The sequence below is a fragment of the Anomaloglossus baeobatrachus genome, chromosome 3 (assembly GCF_048569485.1).
Source record: "Anomaloglossus baeobatrachus isolate aAnoBae1 chromosome 3, aAnoBae1.hap1, whole genome shotgun sequence".
Lineage (NCBI taxonomy): Eukaryota > Metazoa > Chordata > Amphibia > Anura > Aromobatidae > Anomaloglossus > Anomaloglossus baeobatrachus.
The window spans coordinates 115,833,152-115,859,456 of record NC_134355.1 but is presented as its reverse complement, the minus strand read 5'-3'; the positions used below and the strand labels follow the sequence as shown (position 1 = coordinate 115,859,456).

The 26,305-nt window shown below is 47.3% G+C and overlaps 1 protein-coding gene across 1 annotated transcript in view; it reads right to left on the bottom strand.

The window, feature by feature from the left end:
- Positions 1–26,305, bottom strand: part of CRNKL1 (crooked neck pre-mRNA splicing factor 1) — a 92,200-nt gene that overhangs the window by 8,281 nt on the left and 57,614 nt on the right. Inside the window, exons 10-11 of the mRNA XM_075339391.1 lie at positions 23,921–24,001; positions 5,766–6,005 (exon numbers count right to left, since the gene is read on the bottom strand). Of these exons, the coding sequence (XP_075195506.1) occupies positions 5,766–6,005; positions 23,921–24,001 (321 nt within the window). The remainder of the gene's footprint in view (positions 1–5,765; positions 6,006–23,920; positions 24,002–26,305) is intronic.

Below are 26,305 nucleotides of genomic sequence, written 5' to 3'. Positions count from 1 at the left end.
AAGATCCCAGGGTTCTAGTGGACGTTTGTAAGGTGGGACTATGTGGCAAACTCCCTGCAGGAACGTGCGGACCTGCGGAAGCCTGGCTAGGCGCTTTTGAAAAAATACGGAGAGCGCCGATACTTGGCCCTTGAGAGAGCCGAGTGACAAACCCTTGTCCATTCCGGATTGAAGGAATGAAAGAAAAGTGGGTAAGGCAAACGGCCATGGAAGAAAACCGTTATCAGAGCACCAGGATAAGAAGATTTGCCAAGACCTGTAATAGATCTTGGCGGACGTTGGCTTCCTGGCCTGTCTCATGGTGGCAATGACATCCTGAGATAACCCTGAAGACGCTAGGAGCCAGGACTCAATGGCCACACAGTCAGGTTGAGGGCCACAGAATTCAGATGGAAAAACGGGCCTTGTGACAGCAAGTCTGGGCGGTCTGGAAGCGCCCACGGTTGTCCCACCGTGAGATGCCACAGATCCGGGTACCACGACCGCCTCGGCCAATCTGGAGCGACGAGAATGGCGCGACGGCAGTCGGATCTGATCTTGCGTAACACTCTGGGCAGCATCGCCAGAGGAGGAAACACGTAAGGCAGTCGAAACTGCGACCAATCCTGAACTAACGCATCCGCCGCCAGAGCTCTGTGATCCAGAGACCGAGCCATGAATGCCGGGACTTTGTTGTTGTGCCTTGACGCCATGAGATCGACGTCCGGCGTTCCCCAGCGGCGACAGATCTCTCAAAACACTTCTGGGTGCAGAGACCATTCCCCCGCATCCATGCCCTGACGACTGAGAAAATCTGCTTCCCAGTTTTCTACGCCCGGGATGTGAACTGCGGAGATGGTGGAGGCTGTGGCTTCCACCCACTGCAGAATCTGCCGGACTTCCTGGAAGGCTTGACGACTGCGAGTGCCACCTTGGTGGTTGATGTATGCGACGGCAGTGGCGTTGTCCGACTGGATACGGATCTGCCTGCCCTCCAGCCACCGATGGAAAGCCAATAGGGCTAGATACACCGCCCTTATCTTCAGAACATTGATCTGAAGGGAAGACTCTCGGAGTCCAGGTTCCCTGAGTCCTGTGGTGGAGAAAAACCGCTCCCCAACCTGACAGGCTCGCGTCCGTGGTGACCACAGCCCAGGTTGGGGGTAGGAAGGATTTTCCCTGCGATAGAGAATTGGGAAGGAGCCACCACTGAAGAGACGTCTTGGTTGCAAGGGAAAGAGAGACTTTCCTGTCGAGGGAAGCCGACCTCCTGTCCCATTTGCGGAGAATGTCCCATTGGAGTGGCCGCAGATGGAATTGTGCGAACGGGACTGCCTCCATCGCTGCCACCATCTTCCCCAGGAAGTGCATGAGGCGCCTCAAGGGGTGTGACTGACCCCGAAGAAGAGATTGCACCCCTGCCTGCAGAGAAAGCTGTTTGTCCAGCGGTAGCTTGACTACCGCTGACTGTGTATGAAACTCCATCCCGAGGTAAGTCAGTGATTGGGTCGGTGTCAACTTGGATTTCGGGAAGTTGATGATCCACCCGAACTGCTGGAGAGTCGCCAGAGCGACGGTAAGGCTGTGTTGACACGCCACCCGAGAAGGTGCCCTGACTAGGAGATCGTCTAAGTAGGGAATCACCGAGTGGCCCTGAGAGTGTAGGACCGCCACAACGGATGCCATGACTTTGGTGAAAACCCGTGGGGCTGTCGCCAGGCCGAAAGGCAATGCCACGAACTAAAGGTGTTCGTCCCCGATGGCGAAACGCAAGAAGCGTTGATGTTCGGGTGCGATCGGCACGTGGAGATAAGCATCCTTGATGTCGATCGATGCTAGGAAGTCTCCTTGTGACATCGAGGCGATGACCAAGCGGAGAGATTCCATCCGAAACGGTCTGGTGCTCACATGTCTGTTGAGTAGTTTGAGGTCCTGAACGGGACGGAATGATCCGTCCTTTTTTGGCACCACGAACAAGTTGGAGTAAAAGCCGCGACCACGTTCCTGAGGGGGAACGGGGATCACAACTCCTTCTGTCTTCAGAGCGTCCACTGCCTGAAAAAGTGCGTCGGCCCGAGCGGGGGGCGGAGAGGTTCTGAAGAAACGAGTCGGAGGACGAGAGCTGAACTCTATCCTGTAACCGTGAGACAGAATGTCTCTCACCCATCGGTCTTGAACATGTGGCCACCAGGCGTCGCAAAAGCGGGAGAGCCTGCCACCGACCGAGGATGCGGCTCGGGGATGCCGAGAGTCATTAGGAGGCCGCCTTGGAGGCAGTGCCTCCTGCGGCCTTTTGGGGGCGTGACTTGGACCGCCACGCATAGGAGTTCCTCTGGCCTTTCTCCGGCCTGCTGGACGAAGAGGATTGGGGCTTGGCGGAGGGACGAAAGGACCGAAACCTTGATTGTATTTTTCGTTGCTGAAGTCTCTTAGGTTTGGACTGGGGTAAGGAGGAGTCCTTTCCCTTGGATTCCTTAATAATCTCATCCAATCGTTCGCCAAACAAGCGGTCGCCAGAAAACGGCAAACCGGTTAAGAACCTCTTGGAGGCCGAGTCTGCCTTCCATTCGCGCAGCCACGTGGCCCTGCGGACAGCCACAGAGTTAGCGGATGCCACCGCTGTACGGCTAGCAGAGTCTAGGACTGCGTTCATGGCGTAGGAAGAAAAAGCTGACGCTTGAGAAGTCAAAGACGCAACCTGCGGAGCAGAATTACGTGTGACCGCATTAATCTCAGCCAGACAAGCTGAGATAGCTTGGAGTGCCCACACGGCTGCAAAGGCCGGGGCAAAAGACGCGCCCGTGGCTTCATAAATGGATTTCACCAGGAGCTCTATCTGCCTGTCAGTGGCATCCTTTAGCGATGAGCCATCTGCAACCGATACCACAGATCTAGCCGCCAGCCTAGAGACTGGAGGATCCACCTTGGGACATTGAGCCCAACCCTTAACTACTTCAGAGGGGAAGGGGTAACGTGTGTCAGTAAGGCGCTTAGTAAAGCGCTTGTCCGGAACCGCTCTGGGCTTCTGGACAGCATCTCTGAAGTTAGAGTGATCGAAAAACGCACTCCGTGTACGTTTGGGGAACCGAAACTGGTGTTTCTCCTGCTGAGAAGCAGACTCCTCTACAGGTGTAGGCGGGGGAGAGAGATCTAACACCTGGTTGATGGACGAGATAAGATCATTTACTAAGGCGTCCCCTTCAGGTGTATCAAGGTTGAGGGCGACGTCAGGGTCAGAGCCCTGAGCTGCGACGTCCGCCTCGTCCTCCAGCGAGTCCTCAAGCTGGGAACCCGAGCAGCGTGAAGAAGTCGGGGAAGATTCCCAGCGAGCCCGCTTAGCCTGTCTAGGACTGTGGTCCGGGCAGGAGTCCTCCACGTGAGACCTAGGGCCCAACCTGGGAGCACGCTGCGGTGCGGACCGAGAGGGGCCTGGAGGCGACGATGCAACAGGGGCCGGGGCCTGTGTAAGGACCGGTCTGGACTGCAAAGATTCAAGCAGCTTGGCAGACCATTTGTCCATAGACTGATCCATGGATTGTGAAAGTGACTCAGAGAGTCTCTCAGCAAAAGAGGCGAACTCTGTCCCTGCCGCCTGGACAGGGGGAGCAGGGGGGTCTACATGAGCCGAGGGGCCCACTAGTGACCGAGGCTCCGGCTGAGCAAGCGAAACAGGGGTCGAGCATTGCTCACAGTGAGGGTAGGTGGAACCCGCAGGTAACATAGCCCCACAAGAGGTACAGGCCGCAAAAAAACCCTGTGCCTTAGCACCTTTGCTCCTTGTGGACGACATGCTGTTGTCTCCTAGGAGAGTGATCACTGAGGGTATATGGGAAAGAGTATACAGCCCGACCGAACAGAAATATATATATAAATACGTATCTATTCCGGCACCCTAGGGGGACCAGCACCGGGTGACCGGTGTGGCTTACCGACCGCTAAAAAGCGGAGTGTGTGTCCTCCAGATTCCCTGCCTCAGGTCTCCCAGAGCTGCAGAGCTCTTCCCTGAGAATCCTCCACCGGCAGAATGCCAAAAAATGGCTGCCGGAGCTCTCAGGGGAGGAGTGGAGCCGTGGGCGGCGCCAGGAAAGTGCGGGAATCTGGGGTCCCCACAGTGATCAGTGAGGGGGGAGGAAACATACAGGATGCTCCGGCCCTCACAGCCGACATCAGATCGGCCGTCCCGCCCTTACCCCTGACAGGCAGGCCCGGGGGCGGGATTTTTGCTACTAGGCCGCGATGAAGCCGGGGACTAAATTTAAGACCGTGCCCGACAAGCAGGCGCGGTCGGCGCGGAAGTCCGCCGGCCTTCTCAATTCAGCAGCTGCTGCAGCGTCCGGGAAGAAGGCGCTCCCTGCACAGTCCCCATGGGGACACAGAGTACCTTATAGTTGCAGGGCCCGGTCCCTGAGGAAGAATAGACTCCGATCCGGCAGATTCCCACAGGGGCTGCGGAGGGAGCACGGTCCCAGTAAATGGATGACCGGTCAGGATCCCACTTCTCCCAGAGCCGCTAAGGGATGGTGAAGGAGACGGCATGAGGCTCCGGCCTTTGTACCCGCAATGGGTACCTCAACCTTAACAACACCGCCGACGTAGTGGGGTGAGAAGGGAACATGCCGGGGGCCCCTCTTTTCTTCCAACCGATATAAGTAATATGAGAATGCATGAGTGGATGTGTGCCTCCTTCCACACAAAGCATAAAACTGAGGAGCTCGTGATCCACGGGAGGGTGTATAGGCAGAGGGGAGGGGTTACACTTTTTTAAGTGTAATACTTTGTGTGGCCTCCGGAGGCAGAAGCTATACACCCAATTGTCTGGGTCTCCCAATGGAGCGACAAAGAAAATGAATATGGGAATATAGAAATGCATTACTGGTATGAAAAACATGTAAAATTTAGATCCTTTGCACCCAAAATTGGCCAGATTTTATGGGCGCCCAACAGCCAGCGGCAAAATGACCTCAGTTTTGTTGGGTCCCTATCAAACAAATGCCATCAGTCTTTTTCTTAGATTACAAGGTTATGCCTTCAGGTTGAGCACTCCTGCTCTTCAGCCTCAGGCTATTTTAATTCTCTATTTGTAGGTTCCTGTTTACCCATAAATTGTAGTGTTTTTTTAACCCAAAATGAGGCATTAGTTGCAGTGTGCAACTGTCTCCTTTTTGTTACTAGGTTTTATATTCAGTTTGCACCTGTTCACATTACATTAGAAACATAGGATGTGTCATCAGTCTTTCTTGAACTTCTTACAAAAGGTGGCTCCTGATTCCCATAGTAAGGGCCCCCATAAGAAAAATGAGGCTCTTTCATTCCTATGAGTAATACAGAATCAGCAGAGGCAGAATGCTGGACAGCTCTTGTAGCTCCTATAGCAGTGAATAGAGAGAACTGCTAATTTCAGGGTCACATCTTCCATGATTCTCTGCCTTGACAAATTCGGGTTTAGGGGACCCAGATCCGCTTTCTACAAGATGTTACAGTATACAATATGTGATCCGTTTGTTTTTTTTGCATGCCCATTGAAATACAGATCACAGTACTGCATGCTGCAATCTATAACACACAGACCATATGTATGTGTATAAAAACGTTCCCGAGAACTATCACATTGACATGCATTGGTCTTTGTGCTGTGTACCTGCTAGCCATTTTGCAGACAGACCGCACACGCACAAGGACTAATTGGATACCGGTCTGGACGAGCCCTTACTGTGACAATTTTGTGACAACTTCTCCAGTGCTTTTTTCCCAATCTTAACACAAAGTTAATAAGTAACGTAACTTACTTCAGGCATGTCAAGCCGTGGTTGTCCAATAGCCAACTCATACACCGCTCGGGCCCTCTCCGTATCTCCTAGAATGGTTTCCAGCTCGGCAAACTTTATCCACGTGGTGCAGTTTTCTGGAGCAAATTCCAGGAACTTCTCGTACAGTTTTCTACAGCGGTCAAATTCTCGAAGCTGCAGCTCCAGCTCTATGTAACCTTTAAATAGTTTGTGCTTTGGACATTTTCCGATAGAGGTTCCCTACGTAAAAGAAATAAGTGGTAAGTTATACAATGTAAGTTACCAAATGCAAAATATCCAGCTGGTAACTCCAGGCCAAATATCTCTCTCCGAGGTTCTTCGAATCCTTGCGTCATGCACCACCCCTCCAGCCCTGCACTACAAATAAACGATATACATTTTAAAGATCGTGTTCCATTATTTGGAACCAGAAATGTCTGCCTTTACCACTATAGATCACAGCACATTTATTTTATTTGGCAGATCTAGGGTCTTTACTACACCTACCCTTTAGGCTGCTACTTGAAACCACCAGCAGCATTAGAAATATTTAAAGGCACAGGGCATATTTGCAAATGCAAAATAAAGCAACTTTGTAAATGGTTTTCTTTAAAAATTTACTATCATTTTGATGCCGTAGGATCTATGCAACTCTTTCACATAGTTGGCTGTGCTGCTGCTTCTAACATAGATCCAATAGCACACTGCTCCATGGTAATATTGGCTTTCTATACCTGGCCAATTTAACATCTCATGGAAGCCTAGTGTTGAGGGATATCAGCTAAAGGGGGAGGAAGGGAGTTTTTGTTTTTTTTACATAGACAAGAGTGTGGAGAGGAGAGGAAACATGTTCAAGGAGGGAGGATTACACAGAATGTATAGTATAAGTGTAGATGAGGAGAACATAAGCGGTGGTCTGCACGTGGTGAATCACAAAGGCTGGGTATCAGTGTAGCAAGAGAGCAAGAGGTGAGAGCCCACTGCAGAGCTTGCAAACGGGAGGATGGGAAATCACATTAACATTACTGTGCCAATGTAAGAAATAAATTGTCCACGAGAAGTATAGAAGTGGAAAGCAGTACAGGAATACAGCGGTGTCCATACATGAGAGCTAGTGAAGGCAGCAGCATCCTAGACATATGAAACTCACATCCAGAATGTACAAAAACAGATTAGAAAAGTGTGAAACTAGGACCAGGATGTACCGTAACTCATTAATCATGAATCAAGGAATTACAGCCAGAAACTGAATGCAACGTTTAAGCTTAAAACGGCTGTCAGGACTCAAAGTTTAGAAGTGGCAGGAACAGCTTCAGAATACCAAAAAGCAGGCAAACTAACCTGCTGTAGCCCCCACAAATCCAGTACAGGCTGCTCCAGGGCTCAGCGCTCTGATAGAAAGCTATCACGGCCAGTTCGGATGGATCACTAATGATAAGCCGGTCAAGGTCACTCACAGGCCTCAGCCATCAGGTGGTGCCATCACTTACTGTCCCGTCAGACACCAGAGCAGCCTCAGCTGCATCCATGGGGTTACAGAAGGTGAGCATTCCTGATTGGGTTACTATGAAGCCATCCATGATACTAGTCAAATCTGGCTGCGGATATAGACAGGGTCACACAGCAGTAGTGGCATGCAGACTTTCCTACATGTTTTAGCATTAGAGCGGTGTCCTCGCACAATATACAGAATGATAGTCATTACACAATGAAAGAGAAGCAAGTTAAGCGCTAGGTAAGAGTAAGTCAGGTGGTGGTATACATCTAGGATTGTACAAGGGCAGTATGTTGTAGGATAAATTCATTGAAAGGAGGACCGGAGTTATCTTGTTAATGAAAAAAGGAAGCGTTCTTCATGGACTCCCCCTCGTTCAGATCCATTTTCGAGAATGTGACTATTTGTCTTCCCCCTTGCTGAGATAGGGGAGAAATCTCCTTGCTGTTCCACTTGTTGGTTTCCCTGAGCGATCAGGGGGGCTGGCATTGGACAAGCTCTGGCCCACATTCCTCCAATCCCTGCCTTTCTCTTTACTTCTGTGGATGGCCGCCTCTGTTCTGTTCTTTTTGTTCCTTTTATCAGTTCTTGATACTTCTGTTTCCAAGTTACATGCTTTATTCTTATCTTTGGTTACTCTGCTTTTGGACACAACTACATGGACATTGGGACCTATTTAAGAATTAATCTGATATATGTAGAGATCTTTATTGTATTGGATCATCTATTGTTACAACTGTTTTCTCAACACGTGTCGATGGCGGTGTCCTAGTGGTTGTCCTAAGAGGACTATATAGACATATTGTTAATACTGTTTTGCATTATCTTGTAATTCCATGAAAGTTTAAATAAATAAATAAAAAAAAACAACCCAAAACCCCCCCAAAACTTTAAAACTACTTTAAAATAACCAAATAGGAAAGGTCATCTCTCATCAGTCGACATGTACTTGTGTGTAAAATATATATATCACTCATACATGGTAATCAGGTTTGCCGATTTATACAACTAACCCCTTCACCACCCGGCAATTTTCCACCTTTCCTCCCCTTTTCCAAAATCCTAACCTTGTTTTTTTTGTGGGACGAGTTGTACTTTTGAATAAAATCATTATAATTTACCATATATTGTACTGGAAAACAGGAATAAAATTCCAAATGCGGTTTTGGAGGTCATATATTTACTATGTTCACTATATGCAGTAGCGTAGCTAGCGGGGGGGTGGGGGGGGGCAGAGGGTGCGGCCGCCCCGAGCCCGTGCTCAGAGGGGGCCCACCCAGAGCTGTGATACCATTAACTATATCAGCGTGCACAGCGCGCCGATATAGTTAAACTCTGCGGCAGTGCGGAGGAGACTATATCCCTGCACTGCTGCTGATGACAGCACACACAGGACACAGCATAGTGACATCATCGCTCAGCGCCGGGACTCTGCTGTCTTGTGCACGCGATGTCCTGCCTGCACTGCAACGCTCAAGACCTGAAGGAGCAGGTGAGTAGGATTTTTGTTTTGTAAAACACAGCACAGGGGACATGTATACCAAGGCTGGGAGCCCATATATACCAGCTGGAGGCCCATATACACCAGCACAGGGCCCAGGATGAAGGCTCATATATACTAACATGAGGGCCCATATATACTAGCATGGGGCCCAAGGTGGAAGCCCATATACACCAGAAAGGGACCCATCTCGGGGGCCCATATACACCAGGCTGGGAATCCATATACACCAGGATGGGGACATACTATATATACCAGGATAGGGGACATTATTACATAATGAAGGGGGAGTAACACATGTATTGTTATGATTTAGAAAGCTGAAGGGGCCAGTACATGTGACAAACATGAGAATGGAGAATGGGGGGGGCAGATACAAATGTTTCATCGGGGACCATCGGTCTGTAGGTATGCCACTGGTGTGGGGGGCACTTATAGAGTGTGAGGAGCCTTTATACAGTGTGGGAGCTAATGTAGGGGTCATTATACAGTGTGAGAGCTAATGGGGGGCCTTTATATACTGTATAGGAGCTAATATGGGGGCTGTCATACTGTGGTAACTACTTTGGGGGTCCTCATACAGTGTGTGGGGCCACTATTGAAGCCATTATACAATGTGGCGGCTACTGTGGGAACAATTAATCAGTGTGTCAGCTACTATGGTGTCCATTATACAGTGTGTGTACTGTTTTGGGGGAGCTGTAGGCCCATCATACTGTGTATAGGGGAGGTATAGAGGTATCATATTGTATATAGGGGAGGGGTAGGGGCATCTTACTGTGTATAGGGGAGGTGTAGAGGCATCATACTCTGCATAGGGGAGGTGTAGAGGCATCATACTGTGTATAGGGGAGGTGTAGAGGCATCATACTATGTATAGTGGCGATATCAAACTGTGTAAAGGAGGTGTACAGTTATACTGTGTATAGGGTAGGTGTAGAAGCAGAGCTATGGGAACATCATACTGTGTATAAGGGAGGTGTAAGGGATTCATACTGTGTATAGACGAGTTGTACATTGGAGGGACATTGAATAATGTTAAGTGGACACTTAGGAACCATTAAAGGGAACCTGTCATCAGAAATTTCGCCCAAAAGCTAAAAGATTCCCCCTCTGCAGCTCCTGGGCTGCATTCTAGGAAGGTCCCTGTTATTATTGTGCCCCATGTGAGACCAAAATAAAGCCTTTATAAAGTTCTACCTTTTTGTATGCAGCTTCTGTAAATCTGACACGGGGGCGGGCTCTCTGCCGTCCGTTATTCTGCCTCCTGGTCCTGTATGCCGCCCCCATCGCTCCTTTCCATATCTGATGCACCGCCCACTGCTCCAGCCATCCCCGCGCATGCCCAGTGCCAGTCTCACGGGACTGAGCAGTGTGTGACCGCTGGTGACGTGTGCGCAGACAAGTGATTATGGGCGGGACTGTGACTGTTATCAGCAAGTACCCGCCCATAATCTCGTGAGCGCGCAAACCTCTCCAGCGGTCACACTGAGCTCAGTGTAGATGCTAGACTGTATGGGCTGCTTCCAGGGATGACGTCCCTTTGTCATGTGATAGTATTTTGAACACGCCCCTATCACATGACAAAGGGACGTCATCCCTGGAAGCAGCCCATACAGTCTAGCATCTACTCTGAGCACAGTGTGACCGCTGGAGAGGTTTGCGCGCTCACGAGATTATGGGCGGGTACTTGCTGATAACAGTCACAGTCCCGCCCATAATCACTTGTCTGCGCACACGTCACCAGCGGTCACACTGCTCAGTCCCGTGAGACTGGCACTGGGCATGCGCGGGGATGGCTGGAGCAGTGGGCGGTGCATCAGATATGGAAAGGAGCGATGGGGGCGGCATACAGGACCAGGGGGCAAAATAACGGACATCAGAGAGCCCGCCCCCGTGTCAGATTTACAGAAGCTGCATACAAAAAGGTAGAACTTTATAAAGGCTTTATTTTGGTCTCACATGGGGCACAATAATAACAGGGACCTTCCTAGAATGCAGCCCAGGAGCTGCAGAGGGGGAATCTTTTAGCTTTTGGGCGAAATTTCTGCTGACAGGTTCCCTTTAATGTTATAGGAGCACTCAGGGTATTGTGACCGTCAAAGGCACACTGGGGGCGGCATTACTACTTTCTAGGAACAATAAGTGGGCACTTTTCTAGGGCACTTACACAGGTCACTAATATTTTCTAGGGGGATATGTTACCATTTATTTTTCTGTCAATCTTGCTATATAAAGGGCTTATTTTTTGCAGGACGAGCTGTACTTTTGAATAAAACCATACGTACTGGAATACGGCAAAAAAATTCAAAGTGCGAAAAAAATTGCAAAAAAAAAAAAAAAGAGAATTTTGTTTACTTACCGTAAATTCTTTTTCTTATAGTTCCGTATTGGGAGACCCAGACATTGGGTGTATAGCTTCTGCCTCCGGAGGACACACAAAGTACTACACTAAAAAGTGTAGCTCCTCCCTCTGAGCATATACACCCCCTGGATAACCAGATCTAGCCAGTTTAGTGCAAAAGCTGAAGGAGAATAGCCACCCACAAGTAAAGACAGAGCAAGAACCGGAACAACCGGAGCCTCTGTCTACAACAACAGCCGGTGATAACACGCGGAACAAGAAACTGCCAACAGGCAACAGGGAGGGTGCTGGGTCTCCCATGTCGGAACTATAAGAAAAAGAATTTACGGTAAGTAAACAAAATTCTCTTTTTCTTTATCGTTCCTATGGGAGACCCAGACATTGGGACGTCTCAAAGCAGTCCATGGGTGGGAATAAACAGAAAACTGAGAAGTAGGCGGAGCCTAACTTCACAAATGGGCGACAGCCGCCTGAAGGATGCGTCTGCCCAAGCTCGCATCTGCCGAAGCATGAGCATGCACTTGGTAGTGCTTTGAAAAGGTATGCAGGCTAGTCCAAGTTGCAGCCTGACAGACCTGCTGAGCCGTAGCCTGGTGCCTGAAAGCCCAAGAGGCACCGACAGCTCTGGTCGAGTGTGCCTTGATCCCCGGCGGGGGAGGCACCTGAGTACACTGGTAGGCATCGGATATGGCCGACCTAATCCAACGAGCTAAGGTCGGCTTAGAAGCCGAGAGGCCCTTACGCCGACCTGTGGTTAGCACAAAAAGAGAGGTGCACCGCCTAAGAACAGCGGTGCGAGACACATAGATCCGGAGCGCCCGCACCAGATCCAGAGTATGCAACGCTTTTTCTTTTTTTTTGTAAATTCTTTATTTAAGATGTTTCTTAATATTACAGAAATGAAATTGCAACAACAAATAAGCATAAACATGTATTTTTCAGATGAAAGGAAAGAGAAAAGGAAAGGAAAGAGGGAGAGATGGGGACGTGAGTTTGGTATAAAGTAAAGAGAGGACAAGGGGTTGGGAATGTAGAGGGGGTAGGGGAAGGGGAAAAGGTGAGATTCCCACCTATTTCTAAGAAGGTGTCTGGTTACTAGGATTTATATATATGAAAGTATGAAAAGGTTTTGTTTTCAGAGGTGTGTATGAACAACGTGTTTGTTTTGCTTAACTGTCTATTCGGTTTCTGAGCTAATGTGTTATCTTTGGATGAGAAAATTTGTCAAGAGATTTTAGTTAGCTTTTGGTATCTGTCCCATTTGTCCCAAGATTCTAAAAGCTTCGCATTTTTCCTAGTGTAATGCAATCGAGCTTTTTCATGTACGCTTATAAGATTTGATTCATTGAACCACTCGGTTAGACTCGGTGCATCGCCTTCTTTCCAGTGTCTGGCTATTAGAAGTTTTGCTGCATTTATGAGATGAGGTATTATTGAGAGTTTGTTTAGGTGTTCCTTTTGTGGATCTAGATTGAGGATAATAAAGTTTGGGTTGAAAGGGAGTTTGGTCTTGAGAGCATTTTCTATGTGAATTTTAATGGAATCCCAATATTTTGCTATTTTTGGGCAATAATACCAAATGTGTGAAGGGGTGCCAGTCATTTGATTACATCTCCAGCAGTGTGGTGACAAGGAGTTGTCAATTTTGTAGAGAATGTCTGGGGTTTTATACCACCGGGAGATAATTTTATAGTTGAGTTCTTGATATCTAGATGCGGTTGATAGGTTGTGGGCGTTGTTGAAGATCATTTGAATTTCACTAGGGTTGAAGGTGGTGTTTAGTTCCATTTCCCATCTATTAATGTAAGAAGGTTTTTCCGAAGTGTTATATAGTAGTTTGTATATTTTTGAGATTAGCCTATTCTTCCCTTGAGCATGTAGTAGAAATTCTTGTTGGGGGGACGGGTTTGAAGGGGAAATATCTGGGATGTGATATGAAGCTAGGTCTCTAATGATGGCTAGGTCTTTATCTTTTAAATCTATTGGATTAAAGATGGATTTTAGCTCTTGTATAGTTAATGGTTCATGGTTATGGATTATCTCTGACAGTGTTATGTTGCAGAGATTTTTTGATGTCCTAATTTTGTTTTTTAGGAGTCTAAATTTTTGCGGGATTACATGTAAAATGGGGGTGGCTCTGCAAATATTCGGAATTAGATCTAGTTTTTTATTAAATTTGTGCCAAAGCTTAAGTGTTACTTTGGTAAAAGGGTTCAGTATGTCTTTAAATTTGAATCTGTTGTGAGGGGTTGGCCATAGAAAATGTGATAGGTCTCCTTTTAAGTTGCTGATTTCCAAGGTAGTCCAGTTTTCTAGGGGGGTTTGTCCTCATCTCCATGAGTCTGGCTATGTGTGTGGCTAGCCAATAGCGTTCAAAATCTGGGAGTCCTGTACCTCCTTTAGATTTAGGAGCAGTCAGTATAGTGTACTTTAGTCTATGGCTCTTTTTGAGCCATATAAAATTTGAGATCATGTTTTTCAATTTGCTGAAGAAATGTTGTGGGATATCTGTAGGGATTACTTGTAGAAGATATAAGATTTTTGGCAGAATGATCATCTTGATTAAATTGGTTCTCCCAAACCACGAGATTGGTAAACTGCTCCAAGCGGAAATGTCGGCTTCTATTTTGTGAAAAAGTGGCTTGAGATTCAGATCGTATAGTTGAGACAGGGAGTTGCTAATTCTTACGCCTAGGTGGGTGATGGAATTGCTAATACTGAAAGGGGATGATTCTGATACATTTTTCCATATTTTGGGGGGAATGTTAGTTTAATAAATGGGATTTTGAAAAATTTATTTTGAAGTTGGAGACTTCACTATATAACTTGAAATCAGCGGTAAGGGCCTTAATTGAATTTGAAGGGTTCGTTAAAATGAAAAGTATGTCATCTGCAAATGCCGCGGATTTGTATTCTATTTGGTTGCATTTCAGGCCTGAGATCTTGGGATTTTGTCTTATTTTCTGGAGAAAGGTTTCTATTGTTAGAATAAATAGAAGTGGTGAAAGGGGACAGCCCTGTCTGGTTCCATTTTTTATGTTAAAACTAGAGGAGAGTTCATTATTTATTTTTAGCTTTGCGGTTGGGGTGGTATAAAGTGCCAGGATTTTGTCAATGAATAAGGGTGGGAAGCCAAATTTTTTTAAAGTTTGTTCGATAAATAGCCAATTGACGCGGTCGAAAGCTTTTTCTGCATCTGAGGTGATGATTGCAGTTTCAATATTGTTATGTTTTGCATATTGAATGGCATTTAGTGTTTTAATTACATTATCTTTTGCTTCTCTCTCTTTTGTAAATCCCACTTGTTCTAGGTTTATAAGATCAGGTATTATGTTTTGCATTCTTTTTGCTATGATTTTGGCATACAGTTTTACGTCATTGTTAATCAGCGAAATTGGTCTATAGCTTCCGCAAAGGGATGGATCTTTTCCTTCTTTTGGGATTAGAGTTATGTGAGCTGTTAGGGCTTCTTTATTGAATGGGTTATTCTTGTTTATATAGTTAAAATAGTTTGTCATATGTGGAACTAGTTCTGTTTTAAAAATTTTGTAGTACTCAATTGAAAAACCATCCGGGCCTGGACTTTCCCCTCCCGGAGTTGAGTTTATGGATGATTCTACTTCTTGGGAGGATATTGGGATCGTTAGATTTTGTGCTTGTTGGGTTGTGAGTTTAGGTAATTTCAGGTCTTTTAGGAAAGTTTTTATGAGTTTTGTTTTCCCCTCTTGAGACTCTTGTGCTGTTGTGAGGTTGTATAAGTTGGAGTAGTATGAAGAGAAAATATTAGCAATGTCTTCTGTTTTGTGATGTACTTTGTCATTCGTATTTTTAATTTTTGTGATATATGTTGTATTTGTTTGTTTTTTAATCATGTTTGCTAAATTACGTCCACTTTTGTTGGAGTAAAGGTAGGATCGAAACCTTGCATAGTTAAGGTATTTTTCGCTTTTTTGATTTAAAAGAGCTCTGAGCTCAGATCTTAGCTTGAATAAGTCCTTCTGTAATGAAGGGTTTTGATTTGTTTTATGTTGTCCTTCTAAGTTTTTTATTTGGTCTAGAAGGGAAATTGTTGTTTTTTCTCTTTCTTTTTTGGTTCTAGTGCCGAGTTCTATTAAAGTACCTCGTAGAACTGCTTTGTGGGCTTCCCAAACGTTAGGGTCACATATGTTATTGAAGCAATTTTCTCTAAAGTAGTTTTGGATGGACGTTCTTATGTAGTCTTGAGAAGTTTTGTTTTTTATTAAACTGTTATTGAGTTTCCAATTGAGTGGGCATCTTCTGCCTTGTGAAAGCTTTATGTTTAAAAGTAGGGGGGCATGATCAGAAAGTAATATTATATCATAATGTATTTTTTCAACATTGCTTAGAAGTTGATGGGATATGAATAGATAATCTATTCTGGAGTATTTCTTATGGACTTGTGAGTAATAAGAGTAATCTTTGGTTGAGGGGTATGAGATCCTCCAGCTGTCGACCAGAAGTAATTCTGTGAGGGATTTTTTAATGAAATTTACTGTTTTAATTGGGATCGTTGAATGTTCATCTGAGGTGTCTGATGGAGGGTGTAGAGGGATATTGAAGTCACCTCCTAATATTATATTCCCTTCTGAAAAAAGATGCAGAGTGTTGAATATTTTCTTAAAGAAGGGCAGCTGGTTAGTATTTGGGGCGTAGATGTTTATGATTGTGTATAAGGAGTTGTATAGTTGGCATTTCAAGAAGATGAACCTGCCGTCTGGATCATAAATGACGTCTTTGAGGTTAAAGGGTATCTTTTTATGGATAATAATCGAGACCCCTTTATTTTTCTTGATTGGGGAATTGGCATTAAACCATCTAGTGTAGACCTTATTTTTTGTTACTGGTGTGTACGTCTTCTTGAAGGGAGTCACCTGGAGAAGAGCGATATCTATTTGGTGTTTGTTAAGATAGCTCAGTATTTGTGATCTTTTTTGGGGGATGTTCATGCCTTTAACATTGAACGTTATAAAGTTAAGATTAGCCATAGTTACCATGAAATAATTGATAATTTATCTTTGAAATTTGGGTAGGTATCTGGGAAGGGTGAAAAAGATTTAGTATAGGGTAGAGTGTGAGATATTTGAGTCTCTTAGCCATAGCCTTGAGACGTTGTGAATTTCTCAAATTGAGAAATGAAAAAACAAAGAAAATTTGCAGCTGGAAGGGATAGGGTAAGCCAAGCCAATCCCTTCCAGTGTAATCTGCAATAGTGGATTTTCCGGTCCGTTTTTCAAAGCGATGAACAGGAGCCGGACAAAAGGAAGGCAGGGAAATGTCCTGGTTAAGGTGGAAAGGAGAAACCACCTTAGGGAGAAAATCCGGAGTCGGACGGAGAACCACCTTGTCTTGATGAAAAACCAAAAAAGGTGACTCCGAAGAGAGCGCAGCCAAATCAGAAACTCTCCTGAGGGAAGTTATGGCCACTAGAAAGACCACTTTCTGTGAAAGACGAGACAAAGAAACCTCCCTAAGAGGCTCAAAGGGGGGTTTCTGCAAGGCCGTGAGGACCAGATTGAGGTCCCAGGGATCCAAGGGCCGCCGGTAAGGCGGAATGATGTGAGACGCGCCCTGCATGAAGGTGCGCACCTGAGCCAGCCGGCGATACGCCGCTGGAACAGCACTGACAGAGCAGAGACTTTCCCTTGAGGGAATTGAGGGATAGTCCTAGCAGCAGACTGGACTGTAGAAAGGACAGAAGGGTCGGCAAGGAAAAAGGCCAAGGAGCATGGCCGGAAGAGCGACACCAGGACAGGAAAATTCTCCAGGTCCTGTGATAGATTTTGGCCGAGGAAGACTTCCGAGCCCGAGTCATAGTGGAGAGGACTTCAGGAGGAATACCAGAAGCCGTCAAGATCCAGGACTCAAGAGCCACGCCGTCAATCTGAGAGCCGCAGAATTCTGGCGGAAAAACGGACCTTGTGAGAGAAGGTCTGGACGGTCCGGAAGATGCCACGGCACCTCTACGGACAGATGGAGCAGGTCTGGGTACCAAGCTCGCCTGGGCCAGTCCGGTGCAATGAGGATGACCCGACGGCCCTCCATTCTGATCTTGCGCAGAACTCTGGGCAAGAGAGCTAGAGGGGGAAACACGTAGGACAGACGAAACTGGGACCAATCTTGAACCAGAGCGTCCGCTGCAAGGGCCTGAGGACCGTGGGAGCGAGCCACGTAAACCGGAACCTTGTTGTTGTGCCGGGATGCCATTAGATCCACTTCCGGAGTGCCCCACTTGCGACAGATTGACTGAAACACTGCCGGATGCAGGGACCACTCGCCACTGTCCACGGTTTGACGGCTGAGATAATCTGCTTCCCAGTTTTCCACGCCTGGGATGTGGACTGCGGATATGGTGGACTTGGAGTCCTCCGTCCATTGAAGGATGCGTTGAACCTCCAACATTGCCAGGCGGCTGCGTGTCCTGCCTTGGTGATTGATGTAGGCAACCACTGTCGCGTTGTCTGACTGGACTCGGATGTGCTTGCCCGCCAAAAGGTGGTGAAAGGCTAGGAGAGCCAGAAGCACAGCTCTGGTTTCCAGCACATTGATCGAGAGGGCTGACTCGGACGGAGTCCAAGTGCCCTGTGCTCGGTGGTGGAGACATACCGCTCCCCAGCCGGATAGACTGGCATCCGTGGTGAGGATCACCCAGGACGGGGCCAGGAAGGAGCGTCCCTGAGACAGAGAGAGGGGCCGAAGCCACCACTGAAGGGAGCCCCTGGTCTGTGGCGACAGAGCCACTAGCCTGTGCAAGGAGGAAGTCCGCTTGTCCCAACAGCGGAGAATGTCCAGCTGCAGAGGACGCAGATGGAACTGGGCAAAGGGAACAGCCTCCATTGACGCCACCATCTGACCCAGCACCTGCATCAGGTGCCTGATGGAATGACGGCGGGGCCTCAGCAGAGAGCGCACCGCCAGATGGAGGGACTGCTGTTTGACTAAGGGCAGCTTCACAAGTGCCGGCAGAGTCTCGAACTGCATCCCTAGGTACGTGAGCCTCTGGGTCGGAGTCAGAGTGGATTTGGGCAGATTGACAAGCCACCCGAATTGGGTTAGAGTGGCGAGAGTGAGCGAGACACTCCGCTGACAGTCTGCGCTGGATGAAGCCTTGACTAGAAGGTCGTCCAGGTAAGGAATCACTGCCAACCCCTGGAGGTGCAGAACCGCAACCACTGCTGCCATGACCTTGGTAAATACTCAAGGGGCCGTGGCTAACCCGAAGGGGAGAGCCACGAATTGGAAATGTTCCTCTCCGATTGCAAAACGTAGCCAACGCTGGTGTGAAACTGCAATTGGCACATGCAGATAGGCATCTCTGATGTCGATGGATGCCAGGAAATCTCCTTGGGTCATTGAGGCAATGTCTGATCGCTGAGACTCCATGCGAAAATGCCGCACCTGATCATGCTTGTTGAGAAGCTTGAGATCCAGGATGGGTCGGAAGGAACCGTCCTTTTTGGGGACTAGGAAGAGATTTGAGTAGAAACCTCTGAACCGTTCACGGGCGGGAACCGGTACGATTACTCCGTTGGCCTGCAAGGATGCCACGGCCTGAGAGAAGGCGGCGGCCTTGGAGCAGGGGGGAGTTGACAGAAAAAAATCTGTTTGGCGGGCTGGAAGAGAATTCTATCCTGTAGCCGTGGGAGATGATATCCCGCACCCACTGATCGGAGATGTGTTGAAACCACACGTCGCCAAAGTGGGAGAGCCTGCCACCGACTGAGGATGTTGCTGGCGCGGCCAGATAGTCAAGAGGAGGCTGCCTTAGTGGCAGCAGCTCCTGCGGTCTTTTGTGGACGCGCCTTTGTGCGCCAGTTGGGTTTTTGGTCCTTGGCTGAGTTAGTGGACGAGGCCGAGGGCTTAGAGGATGACCAGTTGGAGGAACGAAAGGAACGAAACCTCGACTGGTTCCTACCCTGGGCAGGTTTCCTGGTTTTAGTTTGTGGCATGGAAGTACTCTTCCCGCCAGTAGCTTCCTTAATAATTTCATCCAGTTGTTCACCGAATAGCCTGGATCCAGCAAAAGGGAGCCCAGCAAGGTACTTCTTTGAAGAAGCATCTGCCTTCCACTCTCGAAGCCACAAGATCCTGCGGATAGCGAGGGAATTAGCCGAAGCCACCGCAGTGCGGTGAGAAGCCTCCAGCATGGCAGACATGGCATAGGATGAAAAAGCTGAAGCTTAGGAAGTTAAGGCAACGATTTCGGGCATAGATTCCCTGGTGAGGGAATGCATCTCCTCTAGAGAAGCAGAGATGGCCTTGAGAGCCCATACTGCTGCAAAAGATGGGGAGAACGAGGCCCCAGCCGCCTCATATACAGATTTGGCCAGAAGGTCAACCTGGCGGTCAGTGGAATCCTTAAGAGAGGTGCCATCAGCCACTGACACAACGGTCCGGGCTGAGAGTCTACCTTTGGTGAATGAGCCCACTCCTTGACCACCTCAGGTGGAAAGGGAAAATGGTCATCAGAACCACGCTTTGGGAAGAGTTTGTCAGGACAGGCCCTAGGCTTGGTCACAGTGGCCTGAAAACTGGAGTGGTTAAAGAACACACTTCTTGTCCTCTTAGGCAAGGTAAACTGGTGCTTTTCTGCCAGAGAGGGTTGCTCCTCTGATACTGGCGGATTGAGGTCCAGTACAGAATTAATGGACGCAATCAAATCACTAACATCTGCGTCACTTTCGGACAGATCAATGGGGCACATGGAGGTAGCGTCCGAGCCCCCAGTAAAAACATCCTCCTCGTCCTGCGAGTCAGCTCGTGAATCAGAGCCGCGGGACGAGGAAGGAGAGGGGACCCTGCGTCTCCTTTTAGGAGGACGGGGTCTGGGACCAGATGAAGAATCCTCTGTGAGCTCTGCTGAGAGAGCCCTAGCAGCAGAGGCGCCCTGAGAAGGGGGCTGATGCATGTTCAGCAAAGTCCGGGACAGCTGTCCCATGGAGTCGGCAAAAGACTGGGAGATTGACCTAGAGAAGGATTCTACCCAAGCCGGGGGTTCAGCCACCGGAGCCGGAGCAGCCGGAGGGACCACTGTTGGTGCGATTCCAGGCTGAGGCATTGTCAGGTTAGAGCAGGCATCACAATGTGGATATGTGCTCGGTTCAGGCAGCACGAGCTTACATGCAGTGCATATTGAGTACAGCCTTGCAGCCTTGCTCCTCGTGTGAGACATGCTGCTGAAGTGGGGGCTCTGAGCCAGAATGACCCCCAGAGAGTATATAAGAAGGTCCACAACCGGAGGTTGTGGCTTACCAGACCGTTTGTGTGCCCTCCAGATCCCACAGCCCGGACCCCCAAGCAGCTTAGCAGGGATGCTGCAGCCAGCGCTGATCCAGAGAAAAACGCTGAGAAAATGGCGCCGGAGCGAGGAGAGGGGGCGGGACCTGCTCTGAGAGCGGGATCTGGAGGGCCAAGGAGATTTACAGGGGAGGGGACATGTACTCAGAGAGGAGTGTCCCTCCCCTGTGCCGAACGGCCGCTGGGCGGAGCCGCACTGTCCCTCTGCATGATTGACATGCGAGGGCAGTGAAATCGAAAGTAGGCCTCCGGCGAAGCCGGGGCCTAAATTTAAGCGATGCGGCCGGCGCGCAGGCACCATCGGCGCGGTTCTCAGGCGACAGCCAGAGAACCGGCCGGAAATGTCACAAAAGTTACACAGCACACTCTCCCACCATAATAAAGTACCGGGACCCCCCGAATATAAATGTCTCAGGTACTTAGCTTGCTGAGACACAGGGTTTCAAGTCCCTGGGGATGAGTGCTCCGTCCAGCAGGATCCTGAAGGGCTGCGGATGGAGACCGGTCTCCTGCAAAGCAAGGAGAACTGTGCTGGCTCCCACTTCAAGCCAGAGCCCGAGGGATGGTGAAGGAGCGCGGCATGTAAGGCTCCAGCCTTGTAAATCAACCTTAACAGCACCGCCGACACAGTGGGGTGAGAAGGGACATGCCGGGAGTCCAGGCTTGGACCCGCTTTTCTTCAAAAACTTTCCAAAAATGAAAAATCAGATGAGAATGCATGTGTGGATGTATGCCTCCTGAACACAAAGCAATGAACTGGCTAGATCTGGTTATCCAGGGGGTGTATATGCTCAGAGGGAGGAGCTACACTTTTTAGTGTAGTACTTTGTGTGTCCTCCGGAGACAGAAGCTATACACCCAATGTCTGGGTCTCCCATAGGAACGATAAAGAAAGTGTGAATGCCCGATTGTTTTGGGATATTTTTTCACCGTGTTCACTATATGGTAAAACCGATGTGTCGATGTGATGCCTGAGGTCGGTGCGAGTTTGTAGACACCAAAGATGTATAGATTTACTTTTATCTAAGGGGTTAAATTTTTTTTTCCACAAGTTTGTCCATAAAAAAGGGAGCACTTTTTGCACCATTTTCCGTGATCCGTAGCGTTCATTTTTCGAGATCTATGCTCAGTGACAGCTTATTTTTTGCGTCGAGCTGACGTTTCTAACAGTACCATTATTGTGCAGATGCTACGTTTTGATCGCTTGTTATCGCATCTTGCGCAAAATAATCATTGACCAAAAAACAATTTTGGCGGTTGGATTTTTTTTTTGCCGCTACGCCGCTTACTGATCAGATTAATTGATTTTATATTTTGATTGATCGGGCATTTTGGAAAGTGGCGATACCAAATGTGTGAATATTTTTTCTTTTTTTTTAAGTCTTATTTTCAATGGGGCAAAAGGGGGGTGATTTGAACTTTTAGGCGTTTTTTTTACTTTTTTGTTTTAATTGTCTTCCTAGGGAACTATAAGGATTAGCAGTTTTATCGCTTGTTCCTTTCTGTAGATCACAGCTGCACAGCTGAGATCTACAGAAAAGTTGCTTTACTCTCACACACGGCAGTCTGCCGGGTATAAGAGGAAGTGGACTCATGATAAGTACAGGAGTCATCACAAGGCCCTGGGCTACCATGACAACCGTCGGATAAACTTCCAATGGCGCCGGGTAAGTGAATACTTACCGTGGCGCTCTGTTTCATCTCACTGTCACATTTTGACAGCGAGATGCAAGGGGTTAACAAGCGCAAGTTGGTCCCGAACCCACTTGTGCCTGATAGCCACACATGTCAGCTGTTCAAATCAGCTGACATGTGCAGGGACCTCTGCTGTCAGCGGGGATTAACCTGACACGTCATAAGTCGTGAAGAGGTTAAAAACGCCCCCCCTACACCTTTTCACTAGTCCCCTATGGGGACTTGAAGCTGCGATCCCTCGCTTGTGCTGTACAGGGCAATACATCAGCACCGCTCTATGTAGCAGAGATTATGATCTATGAATAGCAGCTCGCAGCTGACGTTCACATGAAGTTCGTCATGATTGATACAGAGGTCATCAGCTGACCCCTGGCTATTATGACAACCCATCGGCGACCTGCAATCACGTTATGGGGTCAGGCAATGGGAGCGAGGAATGGCGCGCTTCCTCACCGGCGTGTGTTAAATCCTCTGTCAGAGATAGATAGCGGGATTTAACTAGTGGAGGGAGGAGTTCCGATCCGCCTACAACTGTTAGAGACACACGTCGGCTGATGAGATCAGCCTACATGCTTGGAAACATGCGGAATCAGCGTTGCGAGCCAGCATCAAAAAGGAGGGACATGACCTATGACGTACCAGTACTTCATAGGTCATGAATTGGTTAAAAAGAATCTGTCAGCAGGTTTTTGTTTTATAATCAGAGCAGCATATTATACGCCAAGCGAGTCCGATTCCAGCAATGTGTCACTTACTGGGCTGCTTAGTGCAGTTTTGATAGAATTTTTGTTTGACTGATTAAGATGTGGTAGAGCTAAGACTTCTGGGCTGTGTATAACCTGCCCTCACTACTGGCAGCTTCTTGTGTACTGTATACATGGTCAGCAAGCTGTTAATCAGTGGTGGGGTTATATAGATTAGTCCGACTGCTCTGCGCTTGTGATGTAGTCCTCTAGTGATAATCTCCTACTTATAAAATACTGATTATATTGAAACCACAACAAAGCCCAAAAAGTGACATCGCTGGAATCAGGGTCTCTTGCTCTATATTATGCTGCTCTGATTGAATTGCAAAAGCCTGCAAATTCCCTTTAAAGCTGTATTAACTACAGTATAAATTAATTTAAAAAAAAAATAAATAAAATCTGTAAAACTTGTGATTTATGTAAAAAATATTCGCTATTCTCGGGCTGTTTTTTTAGTTGGCATTGTCTACCTTCATTTACACAATGACTAAAAACTTTAATCATATAAAACCCCTTTAACCTCGGTGACTGGGAGACTCCGTTTCTTTGCACTTTCAATTTTTCCTCTCCTTTATTCAGAGTCATAACCTACCTTTCTGTCGACAGATGATCGTCTTGTATGGGGGACAAGTTGTAGTTTTGAATGACATCATTCAATTTACAATATTATGAGCTGAAAAATGGCGAAAAAGACCAGGCAATAATGGGGGCTTATAGCAGGCTCCCGACTACCATGTTAACCCATAGGCACCCTTTGGCACAGGAGGCAAGATAGGTCACACGCCCTCTATTGACAGCAATATTTAAATAGTTAAGCAGAGTGATCAGAGCTCACTCCGGTCGTTGCCATTATAGGCAGATGCCAGCTGTATAAAACAGCCGACATCTGCTGGGTATGATGCAAATGCACTTCTTTAACCCGCTGTATCCTGAAGCCATAAAATTGTTATATGGTAAAGAAGGGGTTAATTGTTCTAACTAAGAATCAGCAAGAAAAGAAATTGTAATAAACCATAACATGCGGTTAGATAAACTTACCAACGCTTTCCGGGCAAATGGAAGATTCTTTTGTCTTATTTCAAACTGTGCGTACATTAACCAGATTTTTGCAAAGGTAAACTGGAAGACAAAAAAAAACAAACAAACCTCAAAAAGAATAAGAACACCAACTTTATGTGAAAATGGTGCTGTGAACAGGAATGTGTTCCCTCTCACAAGTATATTGGGCTTTATATTATTAACCCCTTCACCCCCGGCCACTAAAACACCCTAATGACCGGGCCATTTTTTGTTATTCTGACCAGTGTCACTTTGACAGGTTATAACACTGGAATGCTTCAACGGATCCTGGCGATTCTGAGATTGTTTTTTCGTGACATATTGTACTTCATGTCAGTGGTAAATTTAGGCCGATATTTTTTGCGTTTATTTGTGAAAATTTAGGAAATTTTGCGAAAATTATGAAAATTTCGCAATTTTCAAACTTTGAAAATTTATGCCCATAAATCTGAGCGACATGTCACACAAAATAGTTAATAAACTTTCCCACTTGTCTACTTTCCATCAGCGCAATTTTCTAAACAAATTTTTTTTTTCGTTAGGAAGTTAGAAGGGGTCAAAGGTCATCAGCAATTTCTCATTTTTCCAACAAAATTTACAAAATAATTTTTTTTAGGGACCACATTACATTTGAAGGGACTTTGAGAGGCCGAGGTGAAAGAAAATACCCAAAAGTGACCCCATTCTAAAAACTGCACCCCTCACACTGCTCAAAACCACAGCCAAGAAGTTTATTAACCCTTTAGGTGCTTCACAGGAACCAAAACAATATGGAAGGAAAAAATGAAAATTTTACTTTTTAACACAAAAATGTTACTTTAGCCATAAAATTTTCATTTTTACAAGGGAGAAAAGAGAAAGTGCACCATACAATTTATTGTGCATGTTCTCCTGAGTACGCTGATACCACATATGTGGTAAAAATCAATTGTTTGGGTGCATGGCAGAGGTCGAAAGGGAAGGAGCGCCATTTGAATTTTTGAACGCAAAATTAGCTGGACTCATTAGCGGACGCCATGTCGGGTTTGAAGACCCCCTGAGGTGCCTAAACAATGGAGCTCCCCCCACAAGTGACCCCATTTTGGAAACTAGAGCCCTCAAATAATTTTTCTAGATGTTTGGTGAGCACTTTGAACACCTGGGGGCTTCACAGAACTTTATATCGTTGAGCCGTGAAAAGAAAGAAGGGAATTTTGTTTACTTACCGTAAATTCCTTTTCTTCTAGCTCCAATTGGGAGACCCAGACAGTGGGTGTATAGCTACTGCCTCTGGAGGCCGCACAAAGAACTACACTTAAAAGTGTAAGGCCCCTCCCCTTCTGGCTATACACCCTCCCGTAGGAGTACGGATTCCTCAGTTTTAGTACCAAAGCAAGAAGGAGGAAAGCCAATAACAGTTTCAAAAACAAATTCAATCCGATAACAAGATCGGAGAACTTAAGAAACAACATGAACAACATGTGCACCCGAAAAACGAAACCCTAAGAACAAATAGGGCGGGTGCTGGGTCTCCCAATTGGAGCTAGAAGAAAAGGAATTTACGGTAAGTAAACAAAATTCCCTTCTTTTTCGCTCCTAATTGGGAGACCCAGACAGTGGGACGTCCAAAAGCAGTCCCTGGGTGGGTAAAAAGATACCACATGAACGGGCTGTCAGACAGCCTCTTCCTACAGGTGGGCCACCGCCGCCTGAAGGACCTGTCTACCTAGGCTGGCATCTGCCGAAGCGTAGGTATGCACTTGATAGTGTCTGGTAAACGTGTGCAGACTCGACCAGGTAGCCGCCTGGCACACTTGCTGAGCCGTAGCCTGATGCCGCAATGCCCAGGACGCACCCACGGCTCTGGTAGAATGGGCCTTCAGTCCAGATGGAATCGGAAGCCCAGCAGAACGGTATGTGTGAAGAATTGGTTCCTTGATCCACCGCGCCAGGGTGGATTTGGAAGCTTGCGATCCCTTATGCTGACCAGCGACTAGGACAAAGAGCGCATCAGAACGGCGTAGAGACGCCGTGCGAGAAATGCAAATCCTGAGTGCTCTCACCAGGTCCAACAGATGTAAACCCTTTTCAAATTGGTGAACTGGATGCGGACACAAAGATGGCAAAGTGATATCCTGATTGAGATGAAAGGAAGAAACCACCTTGGGAGAAAACTCTGGAATTGGACGCAGTACTACCTTGTCTTGGTGAAACACCAGGAAGGGAGATTTGCAAGATAACGCCGCTAGCTCGGACACTCTTCGAAGAGACGTGACCGCCACAAGAAAAACTACCTTTTGTGAAAGCCGAGAAAGGGAAACCTCTTTCAAAGGCTCGAAAGGCGGCTTCTGGAGAGCAATGAGAACCTTGTTCAGATCCCAGGGT